The following is a 13,594-nucleotide window of genomic DNA, read 5'->3' on the forward strand; positions in this document are numbered from 1 at the left end:
TACATATAAAACCCAGAAAATAATAAATGTAAATGATTATTATTTTAATTACGCTTTATTAATTACAAGAACATAAAAACTAATTAAAAGTAAAGTTATCACATAATTAATTTTAATTCGTATGAATTCACAAATTAACATTATATACATACCTTCAAATTGCAACAAAAAAGACTATATACAAATTTAATTTAAAAAAACAATTTGAAACAAAAAAGAACATATATATAACGTAAAAGGACATAATATATTTATTATTATCTTTTCTTGTTTTGACATAAAAAATTAATTGAAAAGGCCACATTTATGTTTATAAAAATACAAAACAATAATTAATATACGCATTATTAAAGCACATTTTATATTTATCTTCTTATTTGTCTTCATCATTTGTTTTTAAATTACAAATCCAATCAATAATTTTTTTTAAAATTTCTTCATTTCCTGGCTTTGTCGTTGTATCATGATTCATACCATCAACAGCATGTAATTCTTTTTTATCAACATTTATTTTATTATGAAACGAAACTGTCCATTCATAAGAACAAAGACTATCATCTTTTGAATGCACAAATAATAAAGGAATTTCTTTTGGAATATAATTAGCATTACAATCCAATGTTATCGTTGCTCTTGCAAAATCAGCTACATTTTTATATTTTTTTCCATTAATATTTCGAAATATATAATATTTACATATATTAGCAAAATATCCGGACTTTTTATTACGTGATTCTGACGACATTTGTACATGAGGTAAGACATAAGCCAGAAAGTCCATTAAAGGTAAATAAAAATACTTTAGCGATATATTTCCAGGATTAAATATTGATTTTATTCTTATCATGCCAGATATAGATACGCAACCTTTAATATTGAACTTATCTAAACAATTATAGAATCCTTCATCTTTATCACTAGCAATAGCATTTTTCGTAGCAGAGATACTAGCACAGGAATTATCGGAACCATGAACATTAGAAATATTCATATCATGCATACCATTGTCAATATCATTAATATTAGTAGAATTGCTTAGCCTGGTGTTACTATTTTTATAGTTATTTGAATTCCACGCCTTAATTCTATCTTCTTTTTCTTTCTTTAACTCTTGTAATATTCTTAAAGCAATATATCCTCCCATCGAATATCCAACAATATACATAGGAAGTCTTTTTTTTTTAGTTGTCGCTATATTATGAGATTCATCATTCTTTTGATTATCACTTGAGGTTTCATCGTAAATTTGATTCATATATTGTATTACATCATCAACTAAATCATCAAAAGAACTAAACTCACCTTTAAATTTTCCAAACGATTGTGATTCGCCATGTCCTTGCAAATCTAGTGCGTATACTGAATAACCACTTTGATTAAATTTTTCAATCCAACTATCTTTATAAATATATTGATTATTATTGTCTACTACTAAGCCTTCATTGTTATTTGGAATTTTTAAATTTTTTTTCATAAAAATTAATCGAGTATGAACTTTGAATCCATGTATTAACAATACATTTCCTATAGGGTTTTGAACTATCCACGCGTATGTTTTTAAAAGTAAACCATTTTTATTACGTAACCAACCTATCTTAGGATCACCATCTAAACTGCATTTTGTATTTCTTAATTCATTATTATTCAATTCAACTCCTTCTATCACCATTATTATGGAATATAATAATCCATGATACAACTAAAAAAATATATATTATTTTATAGCAAAAATATATGCATATATATAATTAAAATTTTACTTTTCAAATGGATGTATATAGATGATTAACAAAAAAAATATATCATAGTAATCGTATTATGACGGTATATAAATTTATATATGGAAACTCTACATCATATTACATTAATATCAAATAATATTAATAGAATTTGATGTATATTATAATAATATAACAAATCATAAACAAATTACAAGAAACGGAAAAAAATGTATAATTATAGTTTATTTTATTTTCGGAGGTTTTTCTAGCATTTTATCCAATCAGATGAAATTACAATTGGTATAATAAGATGAATACAAATTATTATATATTGTTTGCTTTTCGGTAATATATTTTTGGTTTTATGTAATTTTCTTAATTTCGGTAATTAAAATATGGTATACGAAAAAATATATATTTAAAATATATAATTTTTATAATTTTTTTATTAATAAATAATGATTATATAATGCTTTTACTTAAAAAATAATGATGAGAAAATACAAATATGCATATCATATTATAAAAGCGACGAAAAAAAAACGACAACCAAAAAATATTTTTTTATTTTTACTTCTATATAATAACAAATATATTTAAGTTGGTGTAAATAAAAAAAATATATATTATTAATATAATTTTTTAATTATAATAAGTATAATAATTTCCTAGAGAAAAATGTTGCTAATAAATTAACAGCCTATAGCTATTAATGGATTTATGGCATTAATTATGCGTTATAAGAAAATATATAAAAATGTTTACATTTTTTTTTTATTTAAAGCAATAAATATTTTATTTACCTCAAAATTATTGTCTATAATTAATAACATATTGATAATAATTTAATATTAAATAGCAGCATTATTGTTTTATAGCAATAATAGATAAAAAGGAAACTGGAAATGAATAAAACATATTATATACATTATTTAAAGCGTATTCCTTCGAGGAAGCACTTTTTATTAATAAGAAAATGAATAAAAAAATATATAGGTTAGCTATTGTTGTTTCCTATATCCTTTTGATTGTAACAATACAATGTTTTACTAATAATGTAAGGCGAAAAACACAATAAATACAAATATATATCGAAAAGTTATATGCATAGATGTGTTAAGCATTGATTTATTTTTATTTCATCTTATATAAAAAATGTAGTTGTTACATATTATTATGTATACATGAAAGATACATTTATCAACACGTTTATTGATATACAGGATGATTTAAATAAATATTTCAAGAAAAATAAGAACATACATGATGAATATGAAACAAACAGCATAGATATAAATAATAGTGGAAATTTTAGATATAGAAGTCTTTCAGAACATAGTATAAAAGATAATTACGCTTTAGTTCCTACTAGGTTTCAAGCACCTTCAAACAACAAAAAGTCTAAAGGATATAATTGTTTTAATATATTTAAAAGAGATAAAAAAGCAAATAAATCATCAAATAACAATGAACCTTTTCTTAAGGAGGTAGTTCGGGTTGGAAATAATCTGCATAATTTTCATGCAAAAAATCCAGAAAATTTAAAACTTTTATCACAATTAATAGAAAGCATCGAAAAACAACCTTCAAATAACAATGAATCTTTTCTTAAGGAAATATTGCTGATGAAAAATAATAGGCATGAATTTTTTGAAAATGATTCAGAATCTGTAGACATTTTATCACAATTAAAAGAAGGATTGAGTAATCATCCTTCAAATAGCGATGAATCTCTTCTTAATGAATTATTGATGGTGGGAAATAATATGCATGACTTTCTTGGAAATGATCCCGAAGCTGTAGAGCTTTTATCAAAATTAATAGAAAAATCCGAAAAACAACTTTCAAATAACAACAAATCTCTTCTTAAGGAAGCATTAGTGGCGAAAAATAATAAGGATTGCCTTTTTAAAAATGATCCAGAAGCCTTAGAGATTTTATCACAATTAAAAGAAAGATTACGTAATCATCCTTCAAAATTTAAACAAAGTGAGTAATTTTCATTTGATAATTATATTCAACCGATATCGAGCTAAAAAAAAAACAAAGGAATTCTTTTTAATTATCACATAAACTACAATGTTTGGCATGTGATACTTCGAGAGGAATGAATTATGCTGATCTTTTCTACATATACGAGCTCACATTTTAAGCTTATAATTTTATTATGTAATATGTTTAAATAAAGTGCTAACGTATATATTTATATGAATTTTTTCGTTATTTATACTTATTTATAGTATATAATTTGTAATGAATATTCCTAAAATATTTAATAATTCAAATAAGGCCCATACATTTGCTATAATCATTGTATTTATTATTTGTATGCATATAATTTTATATATTATATGCACATTTATAAAATACATAATTTTGCATTTTTAATGTATATTATGTCTTACAACTTATTTTTATGTGTGTTTTATTATTTTATATAATATGTAGCTTTAAACACACAAATTTGAACATGAACTTTGTATTTATTTTATTAATATATTTTATGGATTATTGTTTTGTAAGCACCAACCTAACATTTTTTCTCTTTTTTTGTAATACTACATAATAATAATTTATTTTTAGACTTTATTTAAATGAATATTATGCTTATAATTCATATAAGAAATGTTTTGTTCTCTCATTAAGTTTGTACATATATGTGTACATTTTTTTATTTCTATAGAACGCATAAATTTTCTTTAAAATAAAATTTATAAATTCATCATTTAATATTTGCCACCAATGAAGGTTGTTATTTAGTTTTTCATAGACATATGAATGTAAACAAACACTATTTAAAAATCAAATTGAGGTTATGTAACAATAATTTAAAACAATCATAACCCATGAAGACACGTTTATTTTATTAATATAAGTATTAAAGTTTTAAAAAATATCATTTGGAAATCTTTTATTCCTTTTTAAAAATATCCCTTAGTTTGGCAATATTTAACATTCTGTTGAATTTAGCCCTTTTAACAAAGTAATGTGGGATAATGCAAATAATATTTGCATCAAGCTGAGAAAAAAAAATTAGTAAATATATAAAATTCTCCATTTTTATTATGAATGAATAGATATATTAAAATATGGACATTTATTAGAAGTATATATTTTTGATAATGGTGAAATAAAATGATGTTACTAAAATTTTTATAGTGCTTACAGAGCTGAGATAGGTAACTTTAACGTAATCGGCTTCCTTTTTAAAGAAAAAAGCTGCTATGTTAACATACATTTTGTATAATTCTCCATTTCTAATATCTTCTTCAGAATTAACATCAGGCTTGAATGAGTTAGCACTTTCTACGATAGGATTTATATATCCACCATTGTTTCTACCATCATGATCATTCATATCTGATGAGACCAAGAGTATTGCAGTTTCGTCTTCTGATAACTATAAATTAATAAAAAGTCCATTTTCATAAATTAGGATATAACAATACGAAAAAAATATACCTAGAAGGATGAATGAAAAAAATATATCCTTACTTTAACTTTTTTGGCCAATGCATAAAAATATCTATACCCTGATCCAGTATAATTAGTGTAACGCTGTTGTACAATTACTAAATTTTGGTTGTATATTTTAGAAACGGATCCTAAAAAAATTATAATTTTGTATACATGCAAATTAAACCATGGTTAAAATTAACAAAATGAAAGATATTAAATAGAAAATTGGGCATTGATAATAACACAACAAGAAATACATCATAAATATTAATAGGCACGTTAAATAAATTAATTATATACCTCCAACGAATGAATCATTGAAGTTCCTTCCGCTATTGGGATCCCATATCAAGTTTATCATATCATCATACTAATAATAACAAAAGAAATATATTTATGTATTAACAATTATATTTTTTATTTTAAAATAATTTCATGAATTAAAAAATATTGCTTGTTAATTCATACACTATCGGGGTTGGGAACTATAAGTTCAAGCTTTCCAACTTCAACACCATCTATATACTTTGAATATAGAATTGCTCCTTTATCTATCTTATAATATAAACTGTAATTATCTACATCATTGGCATGTTCTTGTGCAATATCTAAAACATCGGCCATAAGAGCTTCTGCTTGTCTAGCTTCTTCAGGATCGTCACATATTAGATGTTGAACTTCTTCAGGATCGTTATATAATATTTGTTCAGCTTCTTCATTTGAACTACAAAGGAATAGGCGATATATTTTTAAGTTTTATTTGCATTTTTAATTTAAAAAAATATATATCTATAAGAAGTTTTTTTATTTTCCAATTGTTATACATATCCGCATTCACACAAATATGTATAATATTCTCATAATAAACAACATATACATATTTATATTCGATATAGATATATATGTTGCAATTATTTTCTTACGAATTGGTGCTTGTAGCAGAGTCGCTTGCAAATGCTATATTTTGCATATATCCGGTGATACTTAAAAGTGCCAAAACAACCTTAATATATCCTTTATTCATTTTTGGACTTTATAAGTAAAATATTAATATATTTTATAGAAATTAAAAATTAGCAGGTATAGAGGTTGTATAATATGCTAAATTGAAGCAATCGATTTTCGAAAAAATTATAAAACTTAGTATTTATTTAAAAAATATAAATAATTTTTAAAATTTATTTCATCATTTCCAGATTTTTAAGTTTAATTATTTTTTAAAATATTATTATATGCTAATAGATATATATATATATAATTTAGTGACATGTCTTGCGCTCGACATATTATTAATCAAGTTTCATTTCTTTAAGTGTTAACTATTTAATTATTATGATTGAAAATTATATAAGAATATTACGATTATATTAAAATTATATATGAAAAGCATAATATATTATAATAAATAAAAATTAACGTAAACGTATTTTTTAAAAAAATGTAAAAATTATTTTTTTTTATTTAAGGCGGTGCATATAAGTGAACAATAATTATTGCAATTTTAATAAGTATTAAATATAAAAAATATTATATATCTCAAAAATTTGCTTTAGTTATATACAGCATTATTAATATGTTACATTATAGGTACCCAAGCTTTTTATTTTTATAGTTCATAACTTAAAAATAAAACTGAAACACATTCAATTGGGTATTATATGCGGAATTTATGCATAAATAGAAAAAAGGTAATTACATAGCATCAGCATTTATTTACATAATAGAAAGTTGATAATAAAATATAAATGTAGGATAATAGTATAAAAATATATATTGTTTTAATATAATCACGCAAAAAATTGTATTAATGAGCAAATAGTCATGCTAGAAATACAAATTGTAATAATTATTATGCAAAGATAGTTGTGTTGCTTCTTACCAATAACTTGATAAAATTTATATTATGAGAATCAAACATTCTGTGATTTTTCTCAAATTCAATACATATTTTGCTAAATAATATTTTTTAAAAAAGTTGTTAAGTTATAAAAATTATTTATTGGTAGCAATATTGATGCCATGTGTTTTTTATGAATGAATACGAATTATAAATTTCCTTTTAATAGCAAAACAAAGTATACATAAAATTAAAAAAATACAGACAAATAAAATATAAAAATAAAATAATGAAATATAAGTTGTAAAATCAAGAAATATATATGCATACATAAAATTAATTAATTTTTTATTTTAATATTCTTGATGTCGAGGTGTTCATCCTTTACGAATCATGTATTTGGGTTATGGGTCAAGGTTATGTATTATGGGTTATTGTTTCGTTCACTGGATCTGTGTTTTGATTTAAGGTTCGGGGTATATTGTAATTTAATTTTTTATAATTTGATAACATTTTTGTCTGTAAATGTTGATCAAATATATGTACCGCCTCCGTATCTTTTATCTCGAAATTATGTCTAAATATGTAACGAAAAAGTGGGCATATCCATTAATATGAAAGGGGGCACGAAATATTCCCCATAAGTTATAATGCTCCTATCTAATTCGTTCATATATATTAAATGTGGGAATATCATAACTTCACATTTTATATTTTATTGCTAATTTTTGGCTAACTATATATAAGAATCCTTATTGTCTATTATGTAAGACTTGTTAATCGGGGACTACATTGAATCATGAATAGCACATTATGTTTCTTTATTTGATGAAACATATTAGCAAAATTTATTATTTGTATCATATTTATTTTAATTTCAATTATAAAGTTCCCAAACAAAACTGTAATAACAAAACTGAATAGGCATCTATAGATTGTAATAAAAACCATTTTTAATATTCCTCTACATTACAACATATATTCAGATTAACATATGAGTTTTTAACAGTGATTAAGCAAACTACTAATATATAATAATAAAATATAGATTCACAAAATATCGATGAGATTCGATAATACAACGTTATCTATAAAAGGCATTTTATGCATCTAACATTTTTAATAATACAATAAAAATCGAACTATATACAATATTTGTTCAAGTTTTATAATTTTACGTTATAAATAAATTAAACTTTAAAATAGCTAAAATATAAGTATATTAATAAAATTTATTCATATTTTATTTTAATAATTATAAATAATATAATAGATAGAATAGTGTTATTATTATATGCTTATAAATATAATAAAATAAAATACTAACAACTAATGTTAAAATATTGTTTTAATGTGAAAAATTCACATAATTAAACATTAATATTAATTTTGTTGAGAAGGAAAATAATAATAGATTTCTTTGAACTAATGATATTTATATTGGATCATTATATACAAACTTATAAATTTATATTTTAAATATATTGTTATTACGAAATAATATATATGTTTTAAAACACTTTATTTAAAAACTATGAATCGCGAAATATTATACATTGGTTTAAAGTATTCCTTTTAAGTGCATTAATTATCTCATTGTAGTATACAATGGTATGTCAGTAGCAATAATAATGAATTAGTATGTTACTAAATATGAACAAATATATTATGTTTATTTGATGCAGCATATGGGCATAAATTCATCATATATATTCTTAAAGGGGTGATAAAATTAAAATTGTATGTGCAAAACATAAAATGAAGTATTACATTTTGATTTAGTATTTTTTTAATGTGTTAATATTAGAATTAACTCTACAAGAAAAATAATAATAATAATTCTTAAAATTATAGTTTTTATATGTAAAACTAAATACTTTTTTATCACAAGATATGCAATAAGTAATACATACTTATGTTCTAATAAAATTGGGGTATAGAAAAGGTAAATTTTGTTGCACTTCTCTCAAATTAACTGATCATTACAACCAAAGTATGAGCACAATTACAAAATCAAACAAACAATCGGTTTAAAATGACTTATATGAAAACATTTTTATTAAACTCATTTTGATAACATAAAACCGTGTTTATTATATATTTACGTATAATATAGCTAATAAGAAAGAAAATGTGATATATACTAATTATTATTTTAAAACAATATTATATGCAATGACTTATTTAAGTTTATAATTAGTTCGAATAACCAAATTGTATATTATATGTTTTTTAAAATCTTAAAAAGATAAATAAATATGCACCCAATTATTCATTATAATGCATTTATATAGAGGAGTATTAGAATATAAAAGGTTATTGCACATTTTTAAATGCTTTTTAATCAATATAAATAGATTAAAACGTTTACACATTATATATCACTCATTTTGAAAAAGAAACAAACTCTATTTGTTTTTAAACATTATATTTAAAACAAAAATTATTTTATATTGTTTATAATTATGCAAAATAATAGAATATATAAATATATTAATGGCATACAGGTAATGAGACAAAAGTACTATTTTAACAATTTAAATATAATATGTATTATTTCTTAATTCTTTATATGCATGCAGTATATAATCTTTGAAAGTTTTTATTAAAAAAATAGTGGTATTGTCATAAGTTGTATTATATATAAATTTAGTAAAACATGGTTCAAATACATCATAATTAAGATGCTTAGCTAATTGCCATAAAATAAGTATAATATGACTTTAGTAATAGTACTGTATTGTTATTCTATATGAAATTAAAATTAAGAATAATATGTTTAACGAAAGATAATTGTTATGTAAAGAGATAAATAAATACAAAATATATTTTATGCAATATATATAAATATTATCATCTCGCATAATATACAAATTATAACATACTTTCATTATAATGTCTTCTGGAGTGGTATATATCATTTTTGTTATATTGTTGAATGTTGCATTGCCTATAAATTATATTAATTTCATTTTAGTAACATTTACTTTAATATATTTTTTTTAATTCGTAAAATATATTCGTAGTGTGAAGCAATTAATGAGGTCGATAAATATATTGTCTTAGATCCAGAATCTAAAGACTATACGTTTAAGGATAATATACTCGAAGCTTATTGCCCTGCCAAGAAAAAGGGGGGAAAGAGAGAATGTGATAGCAATGGGTTAAAAGTTGGTTCAGCTTTTATTGCATTGCTAAAACTTTTTAAGAGTGTTGATGATGAGGATAAACTAGAGAGTGATAAACTTGCTGAATACGCTGTTTTATGGTTAAGTTATAAAATTAAGCAAAATAAGAAGATATTATTTGGAGTAAGTAATATTTATGAAATGATTACACACAATGAATGGTATACTGACTATCGTGAATACATAGACAAAAAAAAAAATATAATGGGACTTTATGATTCATATTTGATCAATCTTTATAAGTTACTTAAAAAAATATGCGATACAATTAATAAATGTAATGATCCTTCAAAGACCAAAGAATGCATAGAAAATGCTAAAATGTGTGCTACGTTGTATCAACACTGTGCTGATAATTGTCCTTGGAAAAGGGATTGTAGTCCATATTGTAATGTATTGTCAAATTTAAAAAGTGATTATGATAAATTTAGAGAAACTAATCATAATAAAAATGATCTTCCAGAATTGAAGCTGCCAGATGGAGGAGAAAGCTGTGAGAGTTATTGCAAAAGTAAAGGCCAAAAATTGAATGCTGAGGATCAGGTAACTGAAGAACAAAAAAGTGTTACACCCACCGAAAATAGTTTATCAGATCAGCCATCAACCGAAGTAGGCGGTAGTCAAGAAGGATCTGTCTTTGGAATAGAAGGGGATATGCACGAATCAAATTCTATAACACTTCACACAAGTATAAATAATGGAAATAAACTACCATACATTGCAGTTCCATTTGTTTTAATACCCATTATTTTAGGAATTTCATATAAGGTAAATATTACAATTCAAAAATATAACTTTAACAAATATACATTACAAAATATTTTTTGAGTGCATAAAAAGAAAATAATTATATATTTTTACTACTTTTATGTTAGTATTTAATACATGGGCGGGGAAAAAAGGTGAAGAAAAAAAAAAACGCGAAAAATATTATAAATTTGTGCGAGGAAAAATAAACCAAAAAAGACATTATAAATATATTCATCAAAAATAACCAATGAGTATAATTATAAATTGAGTTAATGAGAAAACGTAATTATTAAGCATATATAAGCACATAGAGGAAAATTATATGACATTATTATTTCATTTTTTTTGTTGATTTTTTTTGTTTATAAAAGAACAGATGGTTTCATAGAATGATAATTTAATTAATAACTTTTGTTTTGGGTTCTAAATTCCATGAGCCCGATTTTAAAACGTGATATAAGTATTAAAAATGATAAATAAGTAAATTCATTTATTATTATTGGTAAATAAAATCATAAGTATAATTAAAAAATATGTTTATATAAATATAATACGAAATGATATATTATTATATTATACATAAAGATAACGTTGTTAGAATGGTTCAGGGTTTATGGTTATATTGAATTATATATATCATAATATGTTCATTTTATGAGTATTTTTATTCTACATATATATTTTATTTAATACTATAATTTCCCAATGCCATGTTGCAATGGCAGCAAAATGAAATAAATAAATTGTTACCTTATATTGTTTATATTTATGTTGCATTTTATTTAATTTTCGCTATTAATGCATATGGAGTTTTTTTTAAAGAAACACAGTTTTAGGTAGTTTATTACAAAGTTACATATATGCGTGCATAAAATATATTGGCATTATATACTTTAAATGACGGTATAAAAAATTATTCATACAATGTAACATTTGTATTGAATCATTTTAATCATCTCATTAATTCCATTACTATAAATAGTATTAATATCAAATATCACTTACAAGCAAAAACATATATCACGGACTATTTGCAATAAACAATAAATCAAAGTTTATTTTTACTGCAAAGGGGGCGAGCAACATCTTATATATGTATTATATTCATAATATATTTTTTAATAATAATAATACGATATTTTTTTAAAATAAGAATTTATGCCAACAAAAGGAGAAAAACGGGAAAACGAAGTGTTTTTTCAACATGAATTTGATGTTAAATCATTTTAAAGCAAAAATGCGAACATATATATGTTATGGAATTGAATCTCAAATGTTGGCACTTTTTAATAAATCCAATATATATGGCATATAAAAATAAAATGTTCCAAGAAAGGCAGATTGATAACATAAAGATATTTAAATGCCTCGAATTGTTCCCATCTTATTGATGTGTTTAATTATATTAATTGTATCAATTAATTTGTACAGTGCATGGGGCATACTTGAATTTTTGGTCTACTGTCATAATATGACATGCAAATAGATAATATCAATCAGAAACTACAATTAGTTTACTTTTTTATACATGTTTGGATTATAACTAAATATTGTTGGGTTTTCAGAAGGTTCTGGCAATAGTAATCTTGGACTAGATGATCGTGATTTTGCAGGTTCTGGTGTTGGTGATGCTCTTGTAGGTTCTGGTGCTGGTGATGATCTTGTAGTAGGTTCTGGTGTTGATGGCTTACTTTTATTATCTACTTTGGGTGCAGGTTTATTATCTGCTACGGGGGCTGGTTTACCACTATTTGGTACTGGTGATTTTTTACCCTTTCCTTTCTTTTTTAAATGCATTACACCAAAAGTGGTACCAGCTGCTGCTAATGCTAATGTTCCAATTACTGTAGCTAAAAATGCAACTTTGTTATTTTTAATTTTGTTAACAAGAGAATTTCCATTTCCTTTTGCGGGTTTAGCTTCAACATAATTATTAGATCCTGGGACTAAAACGTTTATGGCCAATAAAAAGGCAATAAAATATAATGCTTTTGTTAATTTCATTTTCGTAAAATTAAGTAAATAAATTATAATATAATAATATTAATAATAGCAAAAAATATAATAAATATATAAAGCGAATTAAGTAATTATAAAAATTTATTATAACAATAAGATAAAAAATAAAGTACAATAAATAATATTAAGATAATAGCATTTAAAGTTTTTAATAATTAAAAAATATTTTTTAAAATATAAAAAAATTATGGTATTTATATCTATATAGATTTTTTTTAATTATAAGCTTAAATAATAATTAATATATTTTTTTTTTGTGAAGCTGTTATATAAAAATATTTTTTAATATAAAATTTGTTAATTTTATTATTTGGCTTCTTAATTGACTTTATATTTTATTGTGTCGGTTGAATTTAATTACATATTTATTATTGACAAAATATTCGCATATTCTTTGAATTGCATGATAAATTATATTTTATAGTGCAGCACTAACTGCTAAATTTTATATCTTTTTTATAATATATTTTTTTTCGGGACGATTTTATATTATTTTAAAGCTAATAAATATTAAAATTATAATAGTTAGTGGATATTGGGTATTTTTTTAATAACAGTATAAAATTTTAAAGATAGAAATAATTAAGAAAAACAACAATGTATATAAAAGCATGATATAT

The 13,594-nt window shown here is 22.7% G+C and overlaps 5 protein-coding genes across 5 annotated transcripts; 2 read left to right on the plus strand and 3 right to left on the minus strand.

Moving 5' to 3' along the window:
- Positions 1 to 373: 373 nt before the first annotated feature.
- PCHAS_1146100 (lysophospholipase, putative) lies at positions 374 to 1,669 on the minus strand (the record flags this gene model as incomplete). Its single annotated transcript, XM_727088.2, has 1 exon — positions 374 to 1,669. One exon carries the CDS (start codon positions 1,667 to 1,669, stop codon positions 374 to 376), a length of 1,296 nt encoding a protein of 431 aa, XP_732181.2.
- A 1,028-nt stretch (positions 1,670 to 2,697) lies between these two features.
- PCHAS_1146200 (fam-c protein) lies at positions 2,698 to 3,718 on the plus strand (the record flags this gene model as incomplete). Its single annotated transcript, XM_016798751.1, has 2 exons — positions 2,698 to 2,778; positions 2,945 to 3,718. 2 exons carry the CDS (start codon positions 2,698 to 2,700, stop codon positions 3,716 to 3,718), a joined length of 855 nt encoding a protein of 284 aa, XP_016654122.1.
- Positions 3,719 to 4,632: 914 nt separating this feature from the next.
- Positions 4,633 to 6,204, minus strand: PCHAS_1146300 (fam-a protein; the record flags this gene model as incomplete). The annotated part of the gene is made up of 6 exons (XM_016798752.1): positions 4,633 to 4,740; positions 4,888 to 5,121; positions 5,217 to 5,326; positions 5,481 to 5,550; positions 5,649 to 5,904; positions 6,104 to 6,204. The coding sequence occupies 6 exons, from the start codon at positions 6,202 to 6,204 to the stop codon at positions 4,633 to 4,635; spliced, it is 879 nt and encodes a 292-aa protein (XP_016654123.1).
- Positions 6,205 to 9,912: 3,708 nt separating this feature from the next.
- Positions 9,913 to 11,161, plus strand: PCHAS_1146400 (CIR protein; the record flags this gene model as incomplete). The annotated part of the gene is made up of 3 exons (XM_016798753.1): positions 9,913 to 9,927; positions 10,044 to 10,973; positions 11,081 to 11,161. 3 exons carry the CDS (start codon positions 9,913 to 9,915, stop codon positions 11,159 to 11,161), a joined length of 1,026 nt encoding a protein of 341 aa, XP_016654124.1.
- Positions 11,162 to 12,464: 1,303 nt separating this feature from the next.
- On the minus strand, positions 12,465 to 12,959 carry PCHAS_1146500 (early transcribed membrane protein; the record flags this gene model as incomplete). Its single annotated transcript, XM_726587.2, has 1 exon — positions 12,465 to 12,959. One exon carries the CDS (start codon positions 12,957 to 12,959, stop codon positions 12,465 to 12,467), a length of 495 nt encoding a protein of 164 aa, XP_731680.2.
- Positions 12,960 to 13,594: the final 635 nt, after the last annotated feature.

The sequence above is a fragment of the Plasmodium chabaudi genome (genome assembly GCF_900002335.3).
Source record: "Plasmodium chabaudi chabaudi strain AS genome assembly, chromosome: 11".
Classification (NCBI taxonomy): domain Eukaryota; phylum Apicomplexa; class Aconoidasida; order Haemosporida; family Plasmodiidae; genus Plasmodium; species Plasmodium chabaudi.